The sequence below is a fragment of the Saimiri boliviensis genome, chromosome 1, assembly GCF_048565385.1.
Source record: "Saimiri boliviensis isolate mSaiBol1 chromosome 1, mSaiBol1.pri, whole genome shotgun sequence".
NCBI classification, from domain to species: domain Eukaryota; kingdom Metazoa; phylum Chordata; class Mammalia; order Primates; family Cebidae; genus Saimiri; species Saimiri boliviensis.
The window spans coordinates 242,168,906-242,194,549 of record NC_133449.1 but is presented as its reverse complement, the minus strand read 5'-3'; the positions used below and the strand labels follow the sequence as shown (position 1 = coordinate 242,194,549).

At 36.5% G+C, this 25,644-nt stretch overlaps 1 protein-coding gene and 1 pseudogene across 1 annotated transcript in view; one reads left to right on the top strand and one right to left on the bottom strand.

Moving 5' to 3' along the window:
- ADAMTS6 (ADAM metallopeptidase with thrombospondin type 1 motif 6) overlaps nt 1–25,644 on the bottom strand; it is a 348,499-nt gene that overhangs the window by 77,060 nt on the left and 245,795 nt on the right. Inside the window, exons 13-15 of the mRNA XM_039469458.2 lie at nt 23,989–24,134; nt 21,434–21,497; nt 6,532–6,634 (exon numbers count right to left, since the gene is read on the bottom strand). Of these exons, the coding sequence (XP_039325392.1) occupies nt 6,532–6,634; nt 21,434–21,497; nt 23,989–24,134 (313 nt within the window). The remainder of the gene's footprint in view (nt 1–6,531; nt 6,635–21,433; nt 21,498–23,988; nt 24,135–25,644) is intronic.
- On the top strand, nt 13,071–13,811 carry LOC101038832 (ribosomal protein uL30-like; annotated as a pseudogene).

Below are 25,644 nucleotides of genomic sequence, written 5' to 3'. Positions count from 1 at the left end.
GACCCACCCTTAATTGGGGTGGGCACAATCTAATCAGCTGCCAGCTAGGCAGAATATAAGCAGGCAGAAAAATGTGAAAAGAGAGACCGGTCTAGCCTCCCAGACTACATCTTTCTCCCATGCTGGATGCTTCCTTCCCTCAAACATCAGACTCCAAGTTCTTCAGTTTTGGAACTCGTACTGGCTCTCCTTGCTCCTCAACCTGTAGATGGCCTAATGTGGGACCCTGTGATCATGCGAGTTAATACTTTAAATAAACTCCTCTTTATATATATTCCATCAGTCCTGTCCTTTTAGAGAACCCTGACTAATACAGTTGTTAATTCCAGCAAGGATTTAAAACGATTTTCTAAATGAAAGGTCATATTAACCAATTATCTTAACTTAAAGCTTATGAATTTAGGGTTAATTCACTATGCATGAAATTATGCAGTTGGTAATTATTAAGTCTGTGAATTATTTCAGACACTTCTCCTATACTATGATGAAACAATCTCAAAGGCATATGTACCTAATAAAAAACATTCAAATACATGAAGCAAAAATTTTTTTAAAATGAAAGCAAAGCCATATAACAGATGGGATATTTTAACACACCACTCTCAATAATTGATAAAATGAGAGTAGAAAAAAAATCAAAAAGAATATAAAAGATTGAACAACATTCTCAACCAAGTTGATCTCATAGATATCTATAGAACACTATATAGCCAATAACTGCAGATAACATCATTTTCAGGTATACATAGAACATTCACCAAGAATAGAGTATTCTCTAATCTCTTTTCTTTCTGAGACAGAGTTTCATCCTACACTGGTGCAATCATAGCTCACTGTAGCCTCCACCTCTTGAGCGCAAGTAATCTTCCCTCCTCAACCTCCTGAGTAGCTGAGACTACAGGCATGTACCACCAGACCCAGCTAATATTTTATTTTTTGTAGAGACAAGGTCTCATTATGTTGCCAAGGGTGGTCTCCAACTCCTGGGCTCAAGTAGTCCTCCCACTTTGGCCTTCCAAAGTGCTGAGATTATAGGCATGAGCCACCACACCTGGCCTATTCTCTAATCTTAATGCAATTAAATTATATATGAATGACAAAAAAATTGTAGAAAATTTCAAATATTTGGAAATTAAAACAGTTCTAAGTAACCCAGAGGTCAAAGAACTCATAATGTAAATAAAACAGTTTGAACTAAAAGCTACAAAAATATAATATCAAATGTTGGAAATGTAAAAGAGCAAAAGAAACTGAAAATAAATAAGAAAATGATAACTCTAAGAGCAAAAATTAATAAGCCAGAAAAAAAGACAGATTACAGAAAGAGTACCAAAGCCAAAATTTAGTTCTTTGAAAAGATTAACAAAATTAACAAATCCCAAACAAGACTGACCAAGAAAAACAGAAAACACAAATTATTAATAACAAAAATGAAAGCATACATCACTACAGATTTTATAAATATTAATATTAAACAGCATAACAGGAGAATGTTATGATCAGCTTTATATCAATAAACTGGACCACATGGATATAACATAAATGCCTTAAAGATACAAAATCAAAAACTGAAATAAGGCCAGGCATGGTGGCTCACACCTATAATCCTAGTAATTTGGCAGGCTGAGATTGAAGAATCCCTTGAGCTTAGGAGTTTGAGACCAGCCTAGACAACATAGCAAGAGGTAGTCTCTACTAAAAACAAAAATAAAAATAATTAATTAACCTGGTGTGGTGTCTAGCCACTCAGGAGGCTGAGGAGGGAGGATCTCTTGAGCTTGGGAGAGCAACACTGCAGTGAGATACGACTGGGCCACTACACTGTAGCCTGAGCAACAGAGGGAGACCTTGTCTCAAAAAAAAAAAAAAAAAAAAAAAAAAGCAATACAAAACAAAACAAAAATCCACAAGAAATTTTTAAAAAAATGCCCTTTTCTATTAAAGGAGTTGAATTTTTTTTTTTTTTTTGAGACGGAGTTTTGCTCTTGTTACCCAGGCTGGAGTGCAATTGTGCAACCTTGGCTCACCACAACCTCCGCCTCCTGGGTTCAGGCAATTCTCCTGCCTCAGCCTCCTGAGTACCTGGGATTACAGGCACGTGCCACTATGCCCAGCTAATTTTTTGTATTTTTAGTAGAGATGGGGTTTCACCATGTTGACCAGGATGGTCTCAATCTCTTGACCTCAAGGAGTTAAATTTTTAATAACAGATTTTCACAAAGAAAATACCAAGCCTGGCTGGTTTTACTAGTGAAATCTATTCTAAGGAAGAAATAATACCAATCCCCAAATTCTTTTTTTTCACTATTCATAACAGACAGACCTAAAATTCTTTTAAAAATAAATAAATATTCTATTTTGGGAAACCAGAATGCATCTGATACCAAACTTATCAAAGATATACAAGAAAGATATTTACAAATTTGAACACAGATGCTAATATCCTTAATAAAACATTATCAATTAAGTTAAATCCAATAATACATAAAAAATAATATGTCATGACCACATGGGGTTTGTCCTAGGAATATAAGCTTGGTTTGAGGCTGGACTTACTGGTCACACCTGTAATTCCAGCACTTTGGGAGGCTGAGATGGGTAGGCTGCTTGAGCCCAGGCATGGGAGACCAGACTGGGCAACATGACAAAACCCCATCTCTACAAAAAATACAAAAATTAGCCAGGCATGGTGGCACACACCTGCAGTCCCAGCTACTCAGGAGGCTGAGGTGGGAGGATGTTTGAGCCCAGGAGGTTGACGTTGCAGTGAGCCATGATCACACCACTGCACTCTAGCCTGGGCAACAGAGCAAGGCCCTGTCTCAAAAATAAAAAAAAAAGAAAAAAATTTTGGTTTGAGATTGCCAAAGCTATCAAGTCACTCAGCATACTAATAGGATACAGAATAAAAAATACAATCAATACATGTACAAATTACACTCTAGGGCCAATCCAGTGCATTAAGGCAAGACAATGAAATAAAAGTCATAAAGATTCAAATAAATTGTCTCTATTTCAGGACAATATGACGTGTATCAAAAAGATCCTAAGCATCTATAAAACAATTAGAATATGCGAATTTAGGCCGGGTGTGTAATTCCAAAACTTTGGGAAGTTGAGGCGTGTGGATCACTTGAGCCCAAGAGTTGGAGACCAACCTGGGCAACATGGCGAAACCCCATGTCCACAAAAAATACAACTAGCTGGACATGATAGTGTGTGCCTGTAGTCTCAACTACTCAAGAAACTGAGGTGGAAGGATCACCTGAGCCCAGGAGGTGGAGGTTTCAGTGAGCTGAGATTGCACCACTGCTCTCCAACCTGGATGACAGAACCAGACAGACCCTGTCTCAAAAATGAGGGAATATGAGAATTTAGAAAGGTCACAGAATACAAAGTTAATATACAAATGTTAATGGAATTTTCAAAAGTTTTATTAACAATAGTGTCAAAACCATAAATTACTCAGGAATTGATTTAATAAAGTACGTGCATGACCTTACACTTAAAAGTACAAAACATAGCTGAGAGAAATTAAAGACCTAAATAAACTGCGAGCTATATCATGTTCAAAAATTGAAAAATTCAATATGATTAATATCTCAGTTTTCCCTCAATTGATCTATAGATTCAACATAACACCATTCATAAGTCCAGCAGGCTTTTCTGCAGACATTAACAACTGATTCAAAAATTTAGGTGAAAATACAAAGCAGTTAGCATACTGGAAGAACTCTTATAAAAAATATCAAAGCTGGTGTAACTTAAACTACCTGTGCTCATGACTATATAGTTACAGTAATCAAGTCAGTGTGGTACTGGCGTAACACTGACAGATCAACAAAACAAAACAGAAAATCCATAAATACACTACAGATACAAATCATACCAAAAATTATTTTGAGATAGATCACAGATGTAAATGTAAGGACTAAACAATAAGGCTTTTGGAAGAAAACACAAGAAAATATTTTCTTAAGTTGAGGTAGGCAAAGATTTCTTAGGACACAGAACATATGACCAGAAAGAAAAATTATTTAAAAATTGGAACTAAAAACAGAAAAATTAAAATGAATAAAAACACCATTTAAAAAGCAATAGGAAAGCCACAGAATGTGGCAAAACATTTGTAAAACTTATAAATGACTATGACCTGAGAAGACAAAAAACCCAATTAAAAATAGGCAAAAAGATTTGAACAGACAGTACAAAAAGAGATATGTAATGGCCAATAAATATATGAAAACATGCTTAACATTACCATCAGAAAATGGAAATGGAAATTTCATTGAAATATCACTCTACTCCCACCAGACGACGACTAAAAACACCAAATATTGACAAAGATGTGCAGCAAATAGAATCCTCATACATTGTCTGTGGGAGTGAAATATGCTACAATCACTTTGGAAAAACATCTGGCAGTTTCTTTTAAAACGAAACTAAATTCACATCTAACCTATTGCCCAGCAATTCTACTCCTAAGTATTTATCCAAGTAAAATGAAAATATATGCTCATAAAATGATAGTACACAAATGTTCATAGCAGTTTACGCATAACAGCTAAAAACTAGAAAAAACCCAGGTGTCCACCAGAGCAGAATGGAAAAACTGGTTATTATGATGTAATACTGCTCAGCAATAAAAAAGAATGAACTACTTTTTTTTTTTTTTTTTTAAGAGAACTCCTAGACCCAAGTGATTCTCCTGCCTCTGCCTCCCAAGTAGCTGGGCTTACAGGAATCTGCCACTGTACCTGGCTAGAGTGAACCACTTCTATATACAACAACATAGATAGATCTCAAACACATTAGGCTTAAAGAAGGTTTACAACAGAGTATGAGGTTCTGGAACAGGCAAAACTAAACTATGGTGAGAAAAAAAAATCAGAATGATGGTTGTCTTTTAAGAGGACTAGGTAGAAGCAACAGGACTTTCAAGGACTTCTTGTGTTTGTGTCCCCTCAAAACCCGTATGTTGAAACCCTAATCTCCAATTTGAAGATGAGGCCTTTGGAGAGTAGCTAGGTCATGACAGTGGAGCCTTCTGAATGGGGTTAGTAGCCTTATAAGAAGGATCCCAGAGAGCTCTTTTCCCCACTCTTTCTGCCACATGAGGATATAATGAAAAAATAACAGCCGACAACCCAGAAGAGGGCCCTCACCAGAGTCTAACCATGCTGACACCTTGATCTCAGATTTCCAGCCTCCAGTACTGAGAAATAAATTTCTATAGTTTAAGACCTCTAGTCTATGGTTACTTGTTATCACAGTCTAAACAGACTAAGGCAAAGAATTTTGGAGGTAAAGCCAATGTTCTGTATTGCAATAGAATTTAAGTGTATGCATTACTCAAAAATCAGAGAAAGCATAGAAGATTTGTGCACGTCACGGTATGTAATCTTGCCTTAAGAGATAAAAGCAAACAAATAATTGAACTGTGGATAATGCTACCATGCTGAAGTACTTAGAAGAAAGTACATTAATGACTGAAATTTACTTTGAAATATATCAAAAAATAAGATGGATTAATAAATGAACAGAGAGAAGAATAGACATGTATGAAGAAAGCATAGTAAAATGTTATTGTAGAATCTTGGCGGTAAATATAAAGTTGTCACTGTAAAATTCTTTTAAATAGGATACTGGAAAAGCAGGCACAGTAAACTTAAGAGTATATTCCTTTTTCCTTTTTTTTTTTTTTTTTTTTTTTTGAGATAGAGACTCACTCTATCGCCTAGGTTGGAATGCAGTAGTGCGATATTGGCTCTCTGCAACCTCTGCCTCCTGGGTTTAAGCAATTCTCTGGCCTTACCCTCCCAAGTAGCTAGGACTATAGGTGAATGTCACTAAGCCTGGCTAATTTTTCTATTTTCAGTAGAGATGGAGTTTTGCCACGTTGGCCAGGCTGGTCTCAAACTCCTGACATCAGGTGATCCACCTGCCTCGGCCTCCCAAAGTGCTGGGATTACAGGCCTGAGCCACCACGCCCAACCTCCAAGTGAAATTTTCAACAAAATGTAGTTTGTATTTTGAAAGTATAAAATACTTCTGCTTATTAAACAATCAGTGCTTGATAGATGCCCAAATTAAAAAGCAAAAATGTTTTCTAACTCTGAAAAAGAATAACAATACCTGATTTATATTTTTATAACTTGTTTTAGGGTGATAATTGCAAATATTTAGATTATAATGTAACTTACACATGTCCCAAGGAAGCCTCAAGCAGAACTAAAAAAATACTGCATGCTTTTGATGTCCAGATATCCTTTCTAGGAATTTTATAGCTTGTTAAACTTAACTAGGTTTTAAAAAGTGATTTCTGATAATTTGTACTAATATATCAACCTTATTACAGGGCAAATAAACCATGAAACCTTTTTAGTACTATAAGCATTTCCCTACTTTTATTGGCAAACACTAATTTTAACTAGTATGTACATGAATGCATGCATGTGTTTGTATGTATTTGTATATTCTTGACATTTGCAAAGCACTCAAGCATGAATGCTCTGTCACGTTATACATTACCTCCAGTATAGGGTTTCCAGTTATAATACTTTCCTCGGAAAGGCATATTGTCAAAGTCTGCACACTGTTTCTCTCGAAAATCTCGGGAACCCAAGGGGCATGGCTAAAATAAAATAAAATCATAAATAGTACCATTGTTGGAAAATACCAAAAGCAAGGGACAATGTCCCTAAATGAACTGCATCAAATTAACTCACTACCTTATTCTGTGGCTATAATTCTAGCATTTGCTTTACTATTTTACAGTCAGTATTCATACTGAAGTGTGTGAATTGTCATCTTAGCTATAGAAGATATAACTGAGGTAATTTAATCAAAGTGTTAGACAGTTTCCCTATAACTTTACAGTTGATACATGTCATAGTTTTCTTTGTAGTCAGTTCATCAGGTATCTCCTTATAAAGACACATAAAACCTAGATGAATAAATTAAAACACAAAATCCTTTTTGGATTATTAATTGCGGTTTGGACCCCCACTACTATAACTATTTACTGTTTAGCCTTGACAAAAAAACATTTTAAATGAGGAATAAAGTAGGCAAAATGCTAGACCTGAAGTATAAACACCTTAAAATTCAAAGGATTTGGACTTATTAAGGTTTACAGGTAACATTATAACATCACAGAAAATATCATACAAAATGGCCAAAAACATGTACATTTATTAGAGTTGTGGAGAAGAATGTTAAGGGGCTGAAAAGAGGATTATCTGTTTTTAAAAGCTGAAAATGTTCCATGTATTCAGAAATGCTTCTGAATTTTTTTAAAGAGAAAAGTCTTGCCAATCCAGCTAGCTCTAGATTCTGTATACCACAGGCTCATCCTAAACTCAACCTTTAAGTTCACAAAGAATTATAAAGCTCATAGTGTTTAAGTGATATGACTTAATTTGTCTTATCTTTTAAAGTTCAACAGCTGTAGTACTTAAAAACTAAAATTACTGGCCAGGCGCGGTGGCTCAAGTCTGTAATCCCAGCATTTTGGGAGGCCGAGGCGGGTGGATCACGAGGTCAAGAGATCGAGACCATCCTGGTCAATATGGTGAAACCCCGTCTCTACTAAAAATACAAAAAATTAGCTGGGCATGGTGGCGCGTGCCTGTAATCCCAGCTACTTCGGAGGCTGAGACAGGAGAATTGCCTGAACCCAGGAGGGGGAGGTTGCGGTGAGCCAAGATCGTGCCATTGCACTCCAGCCCGGGTAACAAGAGCGAAACTCCGTCTCAAAAAAAAAAAAAAAAACCTAAAATTACTGATTTTCAAAGACTGAGAAAATATTCTTAAATACGGAAGAACAGAATATGTCATTATAGAAAATTCTGAATTGGGAATAAATGAAAAGTATGTTACAGGCACACTCAGAGATTGTTTTGAAGACTTTTTACTACCCTCCTTTAGATCTCTGAGTTTGCTTTGTATAGTTTTCTGAGGAGAGTACATTGTAAATGGTCACTCTGAAGCATATGCAGTAATAATAGACTACAATGTGTGAATATTTGCATGGTGATCATTACTTCCTATATACTACAGTTCAGTTTTCACCATATCAAGTCCAAAACACACAGATTCAGAGTGTGGCAGGTCCACATTCTGTTATAAGCCCTGCATTTTAAAATATTTTCAGCTCATTAAAATGACACATCAATGATAAAACCTAGTGATTAATCTTGTCAAATTACCTTCTTGCTTGCCTTTAAATAAATGAAAAATATTTACCATAGGCTAAATGGTGTATCATGCTGGAAGGATATGTTTAGGGGTCTTTTGTTTCCTGGTCTGCCAATCTTTGAATCTTTTACTCTTCAAGCTATTTTTAGTGAATCCCACAGAAGGACTAATGTTGTCAGTGGCTTTTGTCATGCAGCAAGACTACTTTTAAAAGCAAATAACAATTTTAAAAAAATACAAACAATTTGAACTCTAGCTGTAAGTTTTCACACAGCACTTAAGTATCTGTAAAGCACCAATCACCAAAGTTCATCTAAGCATGGCTTTCAACTTCATTGGAGAAACAAGATACAAATGCAAAAATGACCATGAAAAAAGAACCATCTTGAGCAATATATATAAGTATATGACAGCGTGTTACATATTGTCCATATGTGCTGGATACAAGTAAAACATAAATGTGTCCATGATTAGCTAGGGATATATCAGTTGAGAAAAAATCTTGGACATGTACCAAAGTATTATAGAAATTGTTCTAGTTAAGAAAAAGAGAAGGACTTGTGAGGGAGTGGGAGTCTATTAAGAATGAAGCCAAGAAAAGCCATGGGAATAGGAAGGAAAAAGGTCCCATACTGGGAATGGTTGGAAAAAGACCATCCTAGATGAAAAAGATGAACTATATGGAAGCACAAGAGGAAATGATATTTCACATGTATAAGCACCGGTACATTAAGAAGACCTTGAATTAAGAAACTAAAACATCATGAGGGCCATTCGCTTAAAGGCAAACAAAACAAAAATGCAATTTTTAAGTATCTTCTAACAATTCTCCTAAATAGAAGAAAAGTAAAATATCCAATATGAGGATATTACTGTTTAATGAAGCATTTGATAACATTTCATGAAATTTTTGATCCACGTTTTTCCTGTGATAACCACTTTTAGGATAAGCATAATAAAAAGATTAACAATAACAATAGCAAGCTACTATTTACTAAGTACTTATTCTGTGGCACACTGTACAGAGAGCTTTAGATATATTATCTATATACCCGTTCTCAACACCCCTTTGAGGTAGTTATAATTAATCCCATTTTACAACAAAGTAAACTGGGGTACAGAAAGGTTGCTCAGTAATAGTTTCAATGGACAAGGATACTTTCATGATAAGTGTTGGAGTCTCCTCTGGTTACTCTCTAAACGCTACAATAATAGCATTAAAGGTTTTTGCTTCCTTAAAATGTATGAAAACCTAATAGGAACAATTTGGGTTCTAGACTTAGCCTGGTCATTTAAAGACAAGAAACCTGCAAGTTCCTTATCTTTCCAAACTACCTTTTTTCTCATTTGTAAAATGAGAGGGCTAAAAGCAAGAGCTTTGGAATAAGGCAGACCTGGATTGTTTCTAACTTGGTCACTTATTTAATTCATGGTCTTGAGTAATTTACTTGTCTAAGCCCCATCTATAAACTGGGGATAATACTAACATTTACATCCCAGGGAACAGATTCATGCAAACTGTTTAGCTCTGTACCTGGCCTAAGGTACTTAATAATTATTAGCAACTGTGAAGGTCTTAGGTCTAGGTGTCCTTACACTCATTCCTTACCTTCTGTTCTGCTCTGTATTTTAGGGGAACAAACCCTGAAAGCTCCGTTTCTCAGGCTTTTTTGTCAGCTGACTTATGGTTGGGTTCAGGTAATGGGAGGCACTAGTTGGAGAAACCAGGGTATTTTTCTCCTTTCCTCTGTACCTCGGACAGCATCTCAGGCAGAAGCAGAATCTTTTTTGTAGCTCCAGCTCCCTAGCCTTCTACCCTGTGATTCCAGCTTCTGCTGTGTGACTGTAGCCTCTGGGCTCTGAAAAAACTACCTCCTATGTATCTTCCTGGTAGAAACTAGTCAGACTCCCATCATCCATGTAGTCAGTTCCTTGCATTAAATTCCCTCCATTTTAATATTCAAAGTGATCAAAATTCTATTATAGTTAAACCTTGATTGATACAACAGTTATCATCATCATCATCATGAACTACTTGGAAAACTGAATAAATACAGGTTTCCAGATAATATTTTTCTCTTTAGGGCAGAAGTTGTTAAACTTTTACTGTAAAGGCCCACATAGTAAATATTTTAGGCTTTGCAGGCCATGTATCTCTGTTGCAACTACTCAACTGTGCATTATAGTGTGAGAGAACCCATAGGCAATATGAAAATAAATGGCCATGGCTGTGTTCCAATAAAAATACTTACAGAAAGAGTTAATCAGTAAGATTGGGCCCAAGACGTACAATGTGTCAACCCCTGGTGTAGGGTGTTAACATAATATGGATGTATCTGTTTGGCAGCATTTCACAGAAGAACCAAACTCAATTATTAATTTCTCAGTCAATATAGAATCATACCTTTTAATAATTTGTTATAAGTGATATAACCTAATTTGCATAAGATGCTTGGATTTCCTCTATAATTATCCACAAAGTGGTCACACAATCTATATAAACATATACAGAAAAAAAGATCAAACACTTTTCAAGCAGCTGCAATTATTAGCAGGTTCTTCCCTACTTTCATTCAAAACCTGCCTTCTTATAACCCAATTATCTTTCTCTATCCTTCTGGGTCCACACTGAACAAATTTAACCCTAAACTGAAAGGTATCTGAACCTTGATGGCTTTCATAGGTGCACATCATAACTTATCGTTAGTTCTGTTAAAACAAAGCAGCAAGAACTGGCCTTAAGTATCTTTCTTTCCATGTTAGCAGGTATTCATAAAATGCTTAATATGTGGCAGATATAATCTAGGCTGCAGGGTTACAGAGGAAAAAAAACCAAATAGATTATATCTCTGCTTTTATGGAGTTTACTCTAGTTGGAGATGAGAAAGAAGAAAAATAAAGCAAGATAAGGAAGCTGACAGTGAGGTGGGAGGGAAGTTGTTTTAAATAGTATGATCAGAAAAATCCTCTCTGATAAGGTGGCATTCAAGTGGAGAGTTAAAAGAAACTGCACGAATGATTTATGTACATATCCATATCCGTGAAAAGAATCTTCCAGAACACAGTAAATCCAAAGGCCTTAAGGCAGAAATGTATTCAGGGTGTTCAAAGAATAGTATAGAGAATGAAAAGGTTTAAGGGAATTGAAGTATACTTGGGGACTTGATTCCATGCCATTGTTCCTAGAATACATCAGCCAGTATTGTTTTCCTGATTTCATTCCATCAGGGAATGCTCTGAATTTGTGTTTATTAAAAGTAGGCTCAGTTGGAGTTATATATGCTGGTTTGAAAAAATGGGAGCGAAAGAGAAATTCCTTAAGGAAAAATTATGTAAAATACATTTTTGTTTTGTTTAGGAACAGCAGAGAGTTTAAAGAATAATGCTTTAAGGATCCTTAAATTACTTAAGGATAATACATGCTGACACTATGCAGAAACCGTAACAGAAAACAGTGGGCGTAAGCAACAGATTTTTAAAGTAAAAGCCTGACAGATTTTCAGCATTCTAGTGCTAACACTCATCAAGCATCTTCTTTTTCAAAAAACATTTATACAGGGCGGGGCCCTGTATAAATCTGGAGAGCAAAGCTGCAGGTCTCAGCATCTTTAGGTCTTAGTATTTTCAAAGAAACAAATTAATATTAGCATCCTTATCACCACTCTCTTCCCAGAGATCTGTATAAGTTAACAGTCTTCCAACTATCTTGTTTAGAAGTATTTCCTTTTGACTAAACTTAATACTTTGTATGGGTAGATAAATCTGGAAAAAAAAAAAAAAAAAAAGAATAATTCACTAAGGCATAAAAGATGCTACAAAAAGAAATCTCAGCTTCTGCTTACAAACTTTTCAGTGGCATTTTTATTAGTGGGGTTCTAATCCTGGTTTTGTCCCAAAGAATAAGGTGATCCTGGCAAGTCCCGAATCCTTTTTGTGCCTTTTTTCTTTTGACAAATATGGCTCCAAAACTCTTATCTCCAAGAGAAATACGTATCAAAATGTCTTACAAATGAGGAAAATTCTGAAAATGATGTATAATTTCTTATTGATAATATGATAAGGGTTCCAAGAAGGAAAATGCCTTTGTCCCTTTCCCTTTCCTTTCCTCTCCTCTTCTAAAGGAGATAGGCAGGCTGGAAAGACACAATGACTCTACGGCATCAGGGAAAACTGCAAACTAAGCAAACCTGGCCTTCTGTTCTTTTGCTTCCTTTCTCTACTCCTTTCCCACTTTCTGCTGCTTCTTTTTTGTTTTCATGCCAAATTCACTCTTGCATCATCCCCATTACACCAGACCAATCAGACCAATCTTCAGCACTTCCAAAATTTAATTTTATTCTTTCTCTACAGGAAAACAACATATTCTTAGCAGATTGTACCCTGATTGTTGAGGGAGTTTGAAATCCAGCCCCTGTTCTAGCAAGTCATGTACTTACTTGACAAGGGACCGTGAAGGATTACACTTTTATGTGTTCACCCAGATGGGCATCTTTCTACAAATTACACAAAGGTACCACATGGGCTAACAAAAGCCTTGCTGCTATGCCCTCTTTTACAGGTTGCAAACAAATTGCCCGATTCCCTAGTTAACAGATACTATGTATTTAAAGTAATTCATACTAGAGCATTCAAATAAAGTTAAATTTAGTGGTCAGTTCCTGCAGTGAAGCATCTCAACCCCATTTTGTATTCAACTTTCTTCTATTTTTTCTCACAAATAGTTTCTGATTGTTTTCACTGTACATTTACTTCTAAAGCAAAAGAAAACAAAGAGCAGATAACCCAAATTGTCCAGATGAACTTGAATCTAGCTGTCATGCTTGATACCATACTCTTCTATGCAGGTTTTAAAAATTAAAGTTACTTGAGTAGCTGCTACATCGGAAAGATGGCGCAGCAAGAGCAAAGAAAAATCCCTTTGGTTCCAGAAAATCTCCTGAAAAAGAGGAAGGCTTATCAAGCCCTCAAAGCCTGGACTCAGGCAAAGCAGGCACTTTTGGCAAAGAAGGAGCAGGTTTAGGTGATTGGAATCATTCCTACATGATTCCTGGCGGCAGACACGTGACAAGGTGCGTGTCAGACGACTGGAAGTGAAGCCTCAAGCCTTGGAATTGCAAGATAAACATTCTTTGGCCTTTGTTGTACGAATCAAAAGGACTGATGGTGTGAGTTTACTGGTGCAGAGAACCATTGCAAGACTTCACCTAAAGAAAATTTTTAGTGGTGTCTTTGTAAAAGTCACTCCCCAGGAGCTAAAAATGCTGCGTATAGTGGAACCTTATGTGACCTGGGGATTTCCAAATCTGAAGTCTGTCCGGGAACTCATTTTGAAACGTGGACAAGCCAGGGTCAAGAATAAGACCATCCCTCTGACAGACAACACTGTGATTGAGGGGCACCTGGGGAAGTGTGGTGTCATTTGCTTGGAAGGCCTCATTCATGAAATTGCCTTCCCGGGGAAGCATTTCCAGGAGATCTCATGGTTCTTGCGCCTTTTTCACCTCTCAGTGGCCCGTCATGCTACCACAAATAGAGTGGGCTTCCTCAAGGAGATGGGCACACCTAGCTATCAGGGTGAATGTATCAATCAGCTCATCCGCAAGCTGAACTAGAACCAGGTGAGGCAGGGCTGAGAGCTGCTCTTGGACTGACTGTGGGTGGGCCATGCCTTGCCACTTTAAAAGTTCTTTTTGCATTTACTAGTTATTAAGTGTAACCTTGAGATTAGGAGGAAAGAGGAGGCGAGTACAAGTAGTTGGAGACCTGGGAGCAATGAATGCCTGATTAGGACGTGGGGTTATGCATAGCCTGGTAGTTATAGGCTTAAAAATGTCAAGTAACTAAAAACTGTATTGCTGTAGTCATTTAGATGGAAATGAGGAAAGAATATTAATAACTGATTGCAAAAAGGACTTGAAGATGTGAATCATCTATTTTGCTGAAGAAATCTTAACTCTTTTTGAAATTACATTTTATTCCTGTTGTTATTACTCTAGGTGCCAAACTGCAATAAATTTTTATCACTGAAAAAAAATTAAAGTTACTTGTATTTGCCTTGAATAGTCTGAATTTTATTAAAATGCCATCTACCTATAGCATAACTTTTTCCTGAGTTTATAAACACGTTAAAAAACTGGTCAGGCATAATGGCTCATTCCTGTAATTCCAGCACTTTGAGAGGCTGAGGCGGGTGGATTGCTCGAGTTCAGGAGTTTGAGAACAGCCTGGGCAACATGGCAAAACCCATCTCTACCAAAAATACAAAAATTAGCCGGGCGTGGTTACCAAAAATACAAAAATTAGCCGGGCGTGGTTACCAAAAATACAAAATTAGCCGGGCGTGGTGGTGCATGCCTGTAGTCCCAGCTACTTGGGAGGCTGAGGTGGGAGGACTGCTTGAGCCTGGGAGGCAGAAGTTGCAGTGAGTTTAGATCACACCACTGCACTCTAGCCTGGGCAACAGAGCTTAAGCCTTTTTCCAAAAAAAGGTTAAGAGACAAATTTTTACTTTGCAATTTTTTAAAGTATTTTTAAAGCACAAAATAAAAAAAAAAGCTCTATTTTGTGCTTAAAATCTGGTCATTATTTCTCAAAATGTAATATACACCATAAAATTCATATTAACTTAAGAAAGATTATTATTATTTTTATTATTAACTTTATTATTATCTTTATTATCTTAACTTAAAGATATTGTTCCTGTTATTTTTGTCATGTGTGTAGTTGGATAGGCATGAGCAGGGCAGGAAAGGGCTCTCCCCCACCCACTAGGACTATGAGGTGACAGTTTGGCAATTACCACATTGCCTTTCTAAAAGTGATAAATTGGCAGCTGGCACCAGGGAGAGGCTATTTCCTGATGGTCCACACCTGTTGCACTAAAGTGTTAATTGAATGCAAATGTCAGCGAGAAGCAACTTCCTGGGTATGCACATGAAGAGACAAAATGATGGAGTATGACCTTCCAGGGTCGTTCCACCAGAAAAGGGAAGAAAAGCCTCAGATGGGCACGTGTACAACTTCCTAAACACACTGCGCATGCTCACCTCCCAGGAGCAAGGAGGGCACTGCATATGCGGGCAAGCCACCCTAAGGGAAGAATCGCAGGAAAGGGGCCAGCCTATAAAGTTCTCGGATGAAGGTTAAACACTGCATTTGACCTCAGTGCCCACTTGAGTCTCTGCCAAGCATCCTTTGCTTTTCTTTCTTTCCAGTTAGTTCTACAGCCTTTTAAATAAACTTCTACTACAGCTCTGAAACTTGCTTCAGTCTCTTTTTCTGCCTTATGCCCCTCCGTTGAATTCTTTCTTTTGAGGAGGCAAGAATTGAGGATGCTGCAGACCCGTATTGATTCATCACTGTTAACTCTGATACCTTCTACCAATAACATATGTAAAGTATGTTTATAAGAATAAAGTGGTTGACACAAATTTGTTTTCTAATTGTAATCTCGGACATGATTATAAGACTGTTAATCAGGGCCGGGCGCGGTGGCTCAAGCCTGTAATCCCAGCACTTTGGGAGGCCGAGGCGGGTGGATCACAAGGTCAAGAGATCGAGACCATCCTGGTCAACATGGTGAAACCCCGTCTCTACTAAAAATACAAAAAAATTAGCTGGGCATGGTGGTGCGTGCCTGTCATCCCAGCTACTCAGGAGGCTGAGGCAGGAGAATTGCCTGAACCCAGGAGGCGGAGGTTGCGGTGAGCCGAGATTGCGCCATTGCACTCCAGCCTGGGTAACAAGGGCGAAACTCCGTCTCAAAAAAAAAAAAAAAAAAAAAAAAGACTGTTAATCAACGTTTCAACTCTGTACCTTGTCTTCACTTAACCTACACCTCTCCCTGAGGGCAAGATGTGTAGTTTCAGAATGTTCTCAGCTATCTGGTAAGGTTAGACTAGAAGTAAGACAATGTCTAAGGTGACCCAATTCTTTCAGAGAAGCTTACCTTGCCACACTCACCTCCCAAGGGTTTCATCTCTTTTAAGAGCACTAGATTAGAAATTCTGTGCTTTACTAGGTCTTTTTCATAGCACTAGCCTCTTGCTAAGCTTTAGTTTCCTTAAAAAAAAAAAAAAAAAAAAAAAAAAACTTGTCTTTCTGCTTCAGAAAAGTGATTTGAAGATTTGAAGAGGTATTAAATACTAATTAGGTACTAGAAATAGCACTAGATGTCTCAAGTATGTTACTTCTTTTAATTCTAAACAACTCTGAGAGTTTCATATAGCCTATTTATATAAGAGTCAAATAAAATTTAGAAACGTTAGGTGATTTGCCAAGGTCAAATAGCCACAAGTGTCACAGTCAGGATTCACACTCAAGTCAATTTAACCCCAAACTGCAAGCTTTTATTTTTACCACAATCCTACCTCCAAATATATAATTTTCCTGTCTGGCACAACCAAGACAAAAACACTATTTAATGATCTTAAGCAATGCATTGAAAGGGAAAAAAATTGCTGAATAATATACTCCTCTAGCAAAGCTGACTGAGAACATATCCAAGTACTACATACTCTAAACTTAAATCTTAGAACAGACCACAAATGACCTGGAAAACCCTTTTTCTCCATACATTTTTTTATAGCTTTGATGCATAAAGAAGGGAAACCAAATGTTTAAGATGCAAGAATAATGTGACTGTCCATCCCAGCCAAAGCAGAGCTTACATGCTTCACCAGAAGTCCTATCATAGTAATATTATCAAGCAAACACCAAATCACAAATAATAAGGAATAAGAAAAATACAAAGATTATTTTATTTGGAAAACAACTAAGCACAGGAAACTCCTTTTAGAAATGTAGAAAAGTCCTTTTCATAGTAGCTAATATTTCTTCTTTAGGCTTTGATACAAAATTTGGTTTGTAACCTTTATATGACCATATTTTTACTCTTTACAAAAATTAAGCTTTCTAGTAAGGTATTTACAAAACTAACCTTTATCTTCTGCTACTTAAAATAGTTACAATATGTACATCAATTTTTATCCTCTTAGAACATTCTGCATGATGGTTTTAAGTCATTTGAATGAAAAATTGTTCAGAAAAACAGAAATGCCTAATAAGTAGTCAGTGTTCTTTATGCCGGTAAAAAGAAGATTCCATTTACATAATAATCAAAAGTCTATTTTTGAGAAGCTCCTAAGCAAACATTTTTCAGAAGATTGAGCATAGATCTGGGGTCTTCACTTTTCATAATGGCTCTGCCAGAAAATCATGTTAGTTCCTACATTTGCACATTTATAAAAACTGTCAGGGCCTAATCAACCATTTATCTCTATCTCCAAAAACGAGAACTGTGTCCTCTTTTTTCTGCTCTCCAAACCCAGGTTCCACAAGACCATGAATATTAGGCTAGCTCATGATACCAAAAACTCAGCTGTAGTTCCTGGCTTAAGAGAAGGACCAAATTTTATCCGAGTCTCCTATATATCATTAATAAATGCTCCTGGTATCACAGTAGTTTAAAGATGAAAAGTATATTAATTTGGTACTGCTGCAGCTATTGTTTTTATGTTATTCCAGCCTGGAGACCACTATGTGCATATAAAGACAGGGTCCTTATGTAGCGGCTTTTGAAGACTTTCTTGGGTGACAAACTGTGATGCAGCAAACTGTCTGTCCAACACCCCCTGATGCAACTAATCAGCCTCAGAGTCTAATATCTGAATACCTTTGGCATTTAGGCTGGTTGTGTTGCTATTGGGAGTGGGCATGCCAATTTTATAGCCTGACATCCTTTTCTAATCTATTCTTAAATCTTTAGAATGAAAATTTTGTCTTCATAAGTTGCTTCTTCTATTTCTGTGGATCTTTTCTTTGCAATTGGGTTGAGAGGGATAAGAGTTAAAAAAAAAAAACACTGTTCCCTTTCCACCAAAGAGCTCTCTTCTCTTCTTACCACTGCTATACTTTTTTAATGTTTGTAGTAGAAATTAAATAAGCATTAGAAATAAACTGCAAATATATTGTTTTTGTGCTTGCTACCTTTTAAGACTACTTGGCCCATGTTGGTTCTAGGTCCTAATTTCTTCTCTAACCTAAGCAAAAAAGAGTCCTATGAGCCTTATATGTTTTGATCTGATTCACCAGCATAGGCCTCCACATAGGAGGAATATCAACGCTTCAAGATAATAAATTATTCCTTTTTGGTTGTGGATATACCTCCTTTTGTCACGACCACAAGACATTATGAATCTTAGAACTGATAGTGTTTGTATCTTTACTTGGGTTACTAGGAAGCTCAGAGAAAAATTTGTGACCCATCTTCTGTAAGTGGAAGAACCTTGTGTTACATATTTAAGGTACTGCTTAAATTTTATATTTATACATATAATTTTGTATATTTAAAAAATTGTATCTATATTATTTTCATTTTCCTCTGATCTTCTAATTTATTATATTTTTGGTTGTGATTTTAATGTAGTGCTATAAGCTGACAACTCTAATAACAATTATTATTATATGTAAAACTATGAGAACCATCCAGTAAAATCCATAGTACCAACTACTCAACCACAGAAATAAGAGGATCAAGACTATTATATTACATGGCCATGTAATATAGTAAAAAAAAAAAACTATATATAGTAATATAGTAAAAAAACTTCAAGTTAAATCTATCAAACACAGTTGAATAACTCTAATATTCTGGATATTCTATTTTCTTTTTCTTTTTTATTTGTTGAGACAGGGTCTCACTCTGTCACCCAGGGTGGAGGGTAGTGGCAATATCTCAGCTTACTGTAGACTCAACCTCCCAGGCTCAGGTGATCCTACTACCTCAGCCTCTCAAGTAGCTGGGACTACAGGCATGCACCATCATGCCCAGCTAATTTCTATAATTTTGTAGAGATGGGTTCTTGCCATGTTGCCCAGGCTGGTCTCAAACTCCTGAGCTCAAGCAGTCCACCTGATTCTGCCTCCTAAAGTGCTGGGATTATAGGTGTGAGCCATGGCACCCACCCAATTTTCTATTTTCTATTGCAACTTACAGTCTGAGCATACATTAGAAAACACACAGCAAGTCTCAAAGACTCATGGCAATAAATAAAGAACTCTGGTTCTCCAGCTGTTTTACTATCTGACATTATCTTATTGATTTGAGCACTATTAGAAAATTCTTCCCAGATCATTTGAACTTATTCTATGTATTACTTCTAATTAACTTTCAAGAAAAGTTTTGAGATCGCAAATGACCAAGCCAAAAATGCTTGACTAGTCTAGTCCTTGGCTGTCAAATTGATTTTAACTAATTGCAAAGTTTTCTTTCAAATCTTAAGACCATTCAATGTGATATGCATAGTATTAAATTATGTAAACTATGTACTAAGACAGAAAGCTGGATTGATAAAAGGAAAGTATATTCTTTTAAATCCTTTAAATTGGTGTGGCTCACACATTATAGACACCTGGGCATCATCGGAAATAAAGAACATTTAAACTATTATACATTTAGAAAAAGCACAAAAGTTAAAGAACACAGACATAATACCATACTGTTTCAATAGTAACACCTTTTCTTTGTTAACTGAAAAAATGCTAAACTCTTGCTTACATTGCTCAAGCTTTTTTTTTTTTTTTGAGACAGGATCTCACTCTGTCATCCAAGCTGGGGTGTAGTGGTGCAATCTTGGCTTCCTGAAACCTCCATCTCCTGGGTTCAAGCGATCCTCTCACCACAACCTCCCAAGTAGCTGGGACTACAGGCACACACCACCACGCAGAGCTAATTTTTGTATTTTTTGTAGAAAAGGAGTTTCACCATGTTGCTCAGGCTGGTCTTGAACTCCTCACATCAAGTGATCTGCTCACCTTGGCCTCCCAAAGTGCTGGGATTACAGGAGTGAGCCACCATTTCCAGCCACTTTACTCAATCAACTCCAATCACCTCACCTTTTATGATTTATTATTAAATTCCATGACTTGTAGTTTATATAATAGATGCTCTTAGAATAGATTTTTAAAATACAGATGTTTCTGCTCTAATATGACACATGCATTCATGAAAAATCTCTTTCTGCAAAATTGCACACTAAAAATAGCAGGCATATGGGAAAAATTGGGTTAGAGGCAGATGTAGGAACCATTGAAGGAGAAAGAGAAGTAACCATGTTGTAGCTCTTGGAAGCCTACTGAAAGCGAAGTAAGCTGAAGACTCAGAATTGACTATTAGATTTAACAGCACGGAAATCATCTGAGACTTAACAAGAGCATTTCCACTGAATGATCTCAAGGCAAAAACCTGATAGCAGTAATTTTAGAAAAAAAATGTGAAGAGAAGAAATGGATTCAGTAAGTATAGACAAGTCTTTTGAGAAATTTTGTTTACATGGGAAACAAAGAAATGGGAAAATAACTAGCATGGTTTTTTGGTTGGTTAGTTTGTTTACAGATAGGAGCATGTTTGTATGTTTATAAAAAAATCCAGAAGAGAAGATGTTAAGACAATCATCTGCATATTTATAAAATCGCCAAGAATTAAGACAGAAGTAGAGTTGGAGAGCATGAAGTGTGGAATAGTGGGTTAACAATCTAATGACATGAATTAAAAGCTGTGGTTTTTAGAGAGAGGAAGGAATAGTGATCTGGAGGAGTAATGAGATGTAAACATTGTCAATCCACTTTCAGGCTCAGTCATTCAAGGGCGAAAACGAAAGCCTTCCAGTTTGAAAACTATACGAGAAGCAGTATCTTCAGAGGAAGAGCCAGTTTCTACTAAAATAAGAAGGTGAAAGGAAGGAAAATTCAGAGAAGCAAATATTAAGGATACTGAATTCCTGAAGGTACAGAGAAGTTTCAGTAGTTGGGCAGGGATAGATAACAGGACAGACAAGGAAATATACAGCATCCTATCTATTGGATGAGGGATGATGCAGGAGTCTGGGGCTTCTTGCAGTGGCAAACACAGAATAAAAGACATAATAAGATTAATTCTGTGGAGTCAAGAAAGATAGTGGTGTTGAAGTTGTGAGTGTTTGGGGCAGGGCAGTTCAGAGTGTGTGTGCCTCTCTTGATATCTGCTGGGGAAGAATATACTTGTTCCCAGAGCTGGAGCTCCCCCTTGACCCTTATTAATAGAGCTGAGGCCAGCTCCATTCATTATTAACAATTTAGAAAATTCATGTGACCTTCACACACATGAATTTCTTAACAAATAGTTTAAAATTTAAAAAATTTCCCTACTCTAGGGAAAGAGTAAGCTAATTTTTCATAGCAGTTTGGTTTTACTTACATCTGTGTTACAGGAGCGATACCGTTTCCTTTCCCCAAGGCAGTATTTTCCACCTCCTGAAGGTCTGAAATAACATTTTGTTTAACATGTGAATATAATACATCCATCCATACAAAGAGTATATATATTACTTGATGAAAATATATTAAAGTTTACTTTAAAAAATATAAAATTTGACACATTATTTATCGAAGTAATCATGCTGGTGATTGTTAGTAATAATTACGGTTGTTGAACATAAAAATTAAGGCAATTTATTATTAATTTGTATTAATAGTACTATCACTTTTGTATTAATGTACTAGTAATTTATAAGATTCTTAATTGTCAAGATTTACATTCTCAAGAAAATCAATTAAATCAATATATTTTATAATTATCATAGTAAAAATCACTTATTTATAATGAAAAGCCATTTAAATCATATTTAACAAAATCCATAATCTGATGCTATATGTTCAACTAGGAAATGGAAAGTTTGTTTTTACTCCAGACAGGAAGCAAGGAAGCATGAAATAACTCCCTGGAAATAGCTTTCATTCAAAGCAAATAATGCAAAAACAAATTTCACCTAATTTTAAAATAGTCCATGAAGTTTAAAAATTTAAATCTAAGGCCGGGCGTGGTAGCTCACGCCTGTAATCACAGCACTTTGGGAGGCCGAGGCGGGTGGATCACGAGGTCAAGAGATCGAGACCATCCTGGTCAACATGGTGAAACCCCGTCTCTACTAAAAATACAAAAATTAGCTGGGCATGGTGGCGCGTGCCTGTAATCCCAGCTACTCAGGAAGCTGAGGCAGGAGAATTGCCTGAACCCAGGAGGCAGAGGTTGCGGTGAGCCGAGATCGTGCCATTGCACTCCAGCCTGGGTAACAAGAGCGAAACTCTGTCTCAAAAAAAAAAAAAAAAAAAAAAAATTTAAATCTAAAAATCAGATGGCTTTGCATTATAGAAATACAAATATTTTGCATTTCATCAAAATTAATGAGATAGTAAGACGTCAAATATTTGATTTACATAAATTAATCTTTAAAGGATTTAACATGAGAGAAAACCATATGCTATTATTTGGGCATACTACCACTGAGTGATAAAAACAACTAATTTCTTCTTTTAAAAGAGGTCTAGTTTTTTCCCTTAAGTATCTGGGTATATTATTTATCACGGGGTTTTCTTATACTTTTATTAATTTATAGCCGTTTTCAGTTGAACTTAGGTTATTCTGTACTAGTTTTAAAAAAGATCAAGTCTAAATTATAATTTTGGCTCACTGGTATTAATGGGATCATTAAAGCTACATTTTGAATATATTTTGAATGCCAGTGAATACTGACTCTAAGTAAGGAAGGGAAATGGCTCAGCTTGAACCAGAGAAATGAGGTGGTCAGACAAAAACAAGATAGTGGGGATGGTGGTAGCATGACTGGTTTATGAATGGGTAACAGGAAGCTCTGCTTAGCAAGAGGGGACTAATTGATAGGAAGTGGGAGAATGGAAACAGAGAACTAATATAAAGCAAAACAATTAAGCTTAAAAGAGTAAAATAGAAGAAAAAAAGACATTTGGAGTCAGGACAAAGAGAGGGATCCTGAGTTAAAAATAAGAAAAACTAAAAAATAAAAATAGACCATCTTTTATTTCAGAAAGAGAAAGAGAAACAAAAAGGAAAAGCATTATCATAATATCATTCTTCATCAAATACTAGCTGGGAAAGAAGGTCCTTAACCTGAGTTCTAGACAAAAATGGGCACTCGACATACGTCAGTCAAAGAACAGTTTAGTCTCAGGGAGGACAAGAAAGTACAACTAGAGGAACCGTCCACCTGTAATGGGCATGGGGCACTGGTAGGAGGGAGAAGCACATGGGGCACTGGTAGGAGGGAGAAGCACAGAGCTAGCAAAGCATAGTGATGGCCCTGGCCTTGCGCCAGGGGGACTCTGGCTAGAGAAAAGAGTGGTGGGAGAGGAGCAGTCTGACCTGCACAGAACAGTCATGGGGCGAAGAGTGGTGGCAGCTCCAGAAGATGATTAATGGGGGCATATGAATGGAAACCATTTTAACACATGGGCAGTATTCTTTTCATTGTGATTTGTGATGCGAATCAAGGCATTTCAACCCTTGAAGTGCTCTCATTGGTCCTTTTAATAGTAATGTAGCAGTAATAATTTTATGTGACATGTGAAAAGACCTTGGGTTTCTTGGGAATAATAGTAATGTAGCTAAGACCAGATCTGGATTCATCCATAATTCAGTAGTTTTTAAAGGAGGAAATCTATCTGATTATTATTAGATTAAAAGTCTGGCTTATCTGGGACAGATAAACAATACTTTCTATTTTTTACATTTTATTTTTAGTTACACAATAAGGGGAAAGGAAGAAAAAGAAAGTCTGTCTAACAAAGCTCCTCCACTTTCCTGTGCCTACGGCTTATTCTAAAGACAAGTACTTGGCTCACTAGCGAAACGTTTTTACAGATAACATGTGAAACCACAGCTCTGAATCATTTCCAACTGGGTCTTTTTGTTGGCTCCGGCTTACTTTAGCTACTTACGCTGGACTGTCACAGTGTCTTAGGGATGAGGAGACGCCTCCCCCGCAGGTCCTGCTGCACTCTCCCCATAGTGACCAGGGACCCCAGCCCCCATCTATGCTCTGGGGCCAAGTGCCAAAAGGAACACAATCTCCCTGATAACACCACTGCAAGATTTCACAGAAAACACAGAATTAGCTTTTAGGCAGATAGAGCTATCAGGATAGAAATACATAAGGGTCAGGTACTGACCAATTAAAGGCATTAGCATTCTCCCAATAGATAACAGACAGATAGTTCTCTAACTGTGTTTAGACATTGGTGAAGGTGCATGTGACTTGCGAATTATCTTAGCTAGGCCACGATTTATAAGCCTTTAACTTGTATTGGGAGTTCTAAAAAAACAGTCACATTGCTTCTTTTCCCTTGTTTCTATTCCTCTAGACTTTTAGTGTTTCTCATTATGGAGCTAGCTATAGACCTCAAAGTCTTTTTTAGATATTTTAGTATTTTCTTTAAAATTTTTCTTTATATTCCACTATTATTAGACTCATGGAATGATAACACAATATGGAAAGTTCCCCAGTAAGGAATTTTTATGATGGTAATTGCTTTTTCTTTAAAAAAAAAAAAAAAAAAAAAAAGGCCGGTTGAGGCTACAATAGTAAAAGAATGTGTTGTGGTATTTCATCTACACGAGCACTGCAGACATAATAAAAGTAATGCCAACACATTAGGGACTGGGTACAAAAAAACCCTTATATACACTGACTAGCCATGTGTATGGCCCCCATGTGAACATACGTACTGGAATTCCGTTCAGCTCTACACTCTGCAATAAACCACACATACTGTACCAAGTAGAAAGCCAGAAATACTTTATCGAGATACAGACATCACATAATCAACTCATAACTCTAGCATGATATATCTTATTTGCAGAATATGACAAAATGAAAGTCTTTTTAAAACCAAGCATTTGTAGACTTTTACTGATGCATTTTTTCAAATTATCAAACTTTGACAAGCCAAAATAATGAACTATGAAAGTCATTTGTTTATATGAATAACAATAAGGAACATGGCTGTTAGTAAAGCTGAAAACATGTCATCAATGTTAGATTGTTAAATAAAAAATCAACCTTATATTATAATGAAAAGGGATCATGACATGATACTTAGAAAGCGATCAGTTTCTTATAGTAATTCTATCGCCAAGCTTTGTTGGTTTTACCTCCAGAATATCCCTGGAATTCTTTGACTTTTCACCTCCTTCACTGCTATACTCTAGATCAAACTGGCAAATAAATGGAGTAGCTTCTTATCTGATCACTGTGCTTCTACTTTTTTCTACTAGAATTTTCCAGAGAGCATTTAAAAGATCTTTAAATATCTGACCATAACTCTGCTAAATATTAAAACAGGATATTAAGAAAGAATATTGAGTTTTGAGCAATAAAAATTATCATGAACAAAAAAAGATCATCTGTCCAAAATGATGAAGAGGCAGTTAGCTACACCAATAACATAGTATCAACCCTGTGATCAGGGCTGAGAAGGAGAAAACTTACGACTTACCTAGTGGATCTGGAAGATCAATAATTTTTATAATGCTATGTTAATTGTAACGGATCTGCACCTATACAAAAGTTACAACATTCTGGCCAAATAATCTCC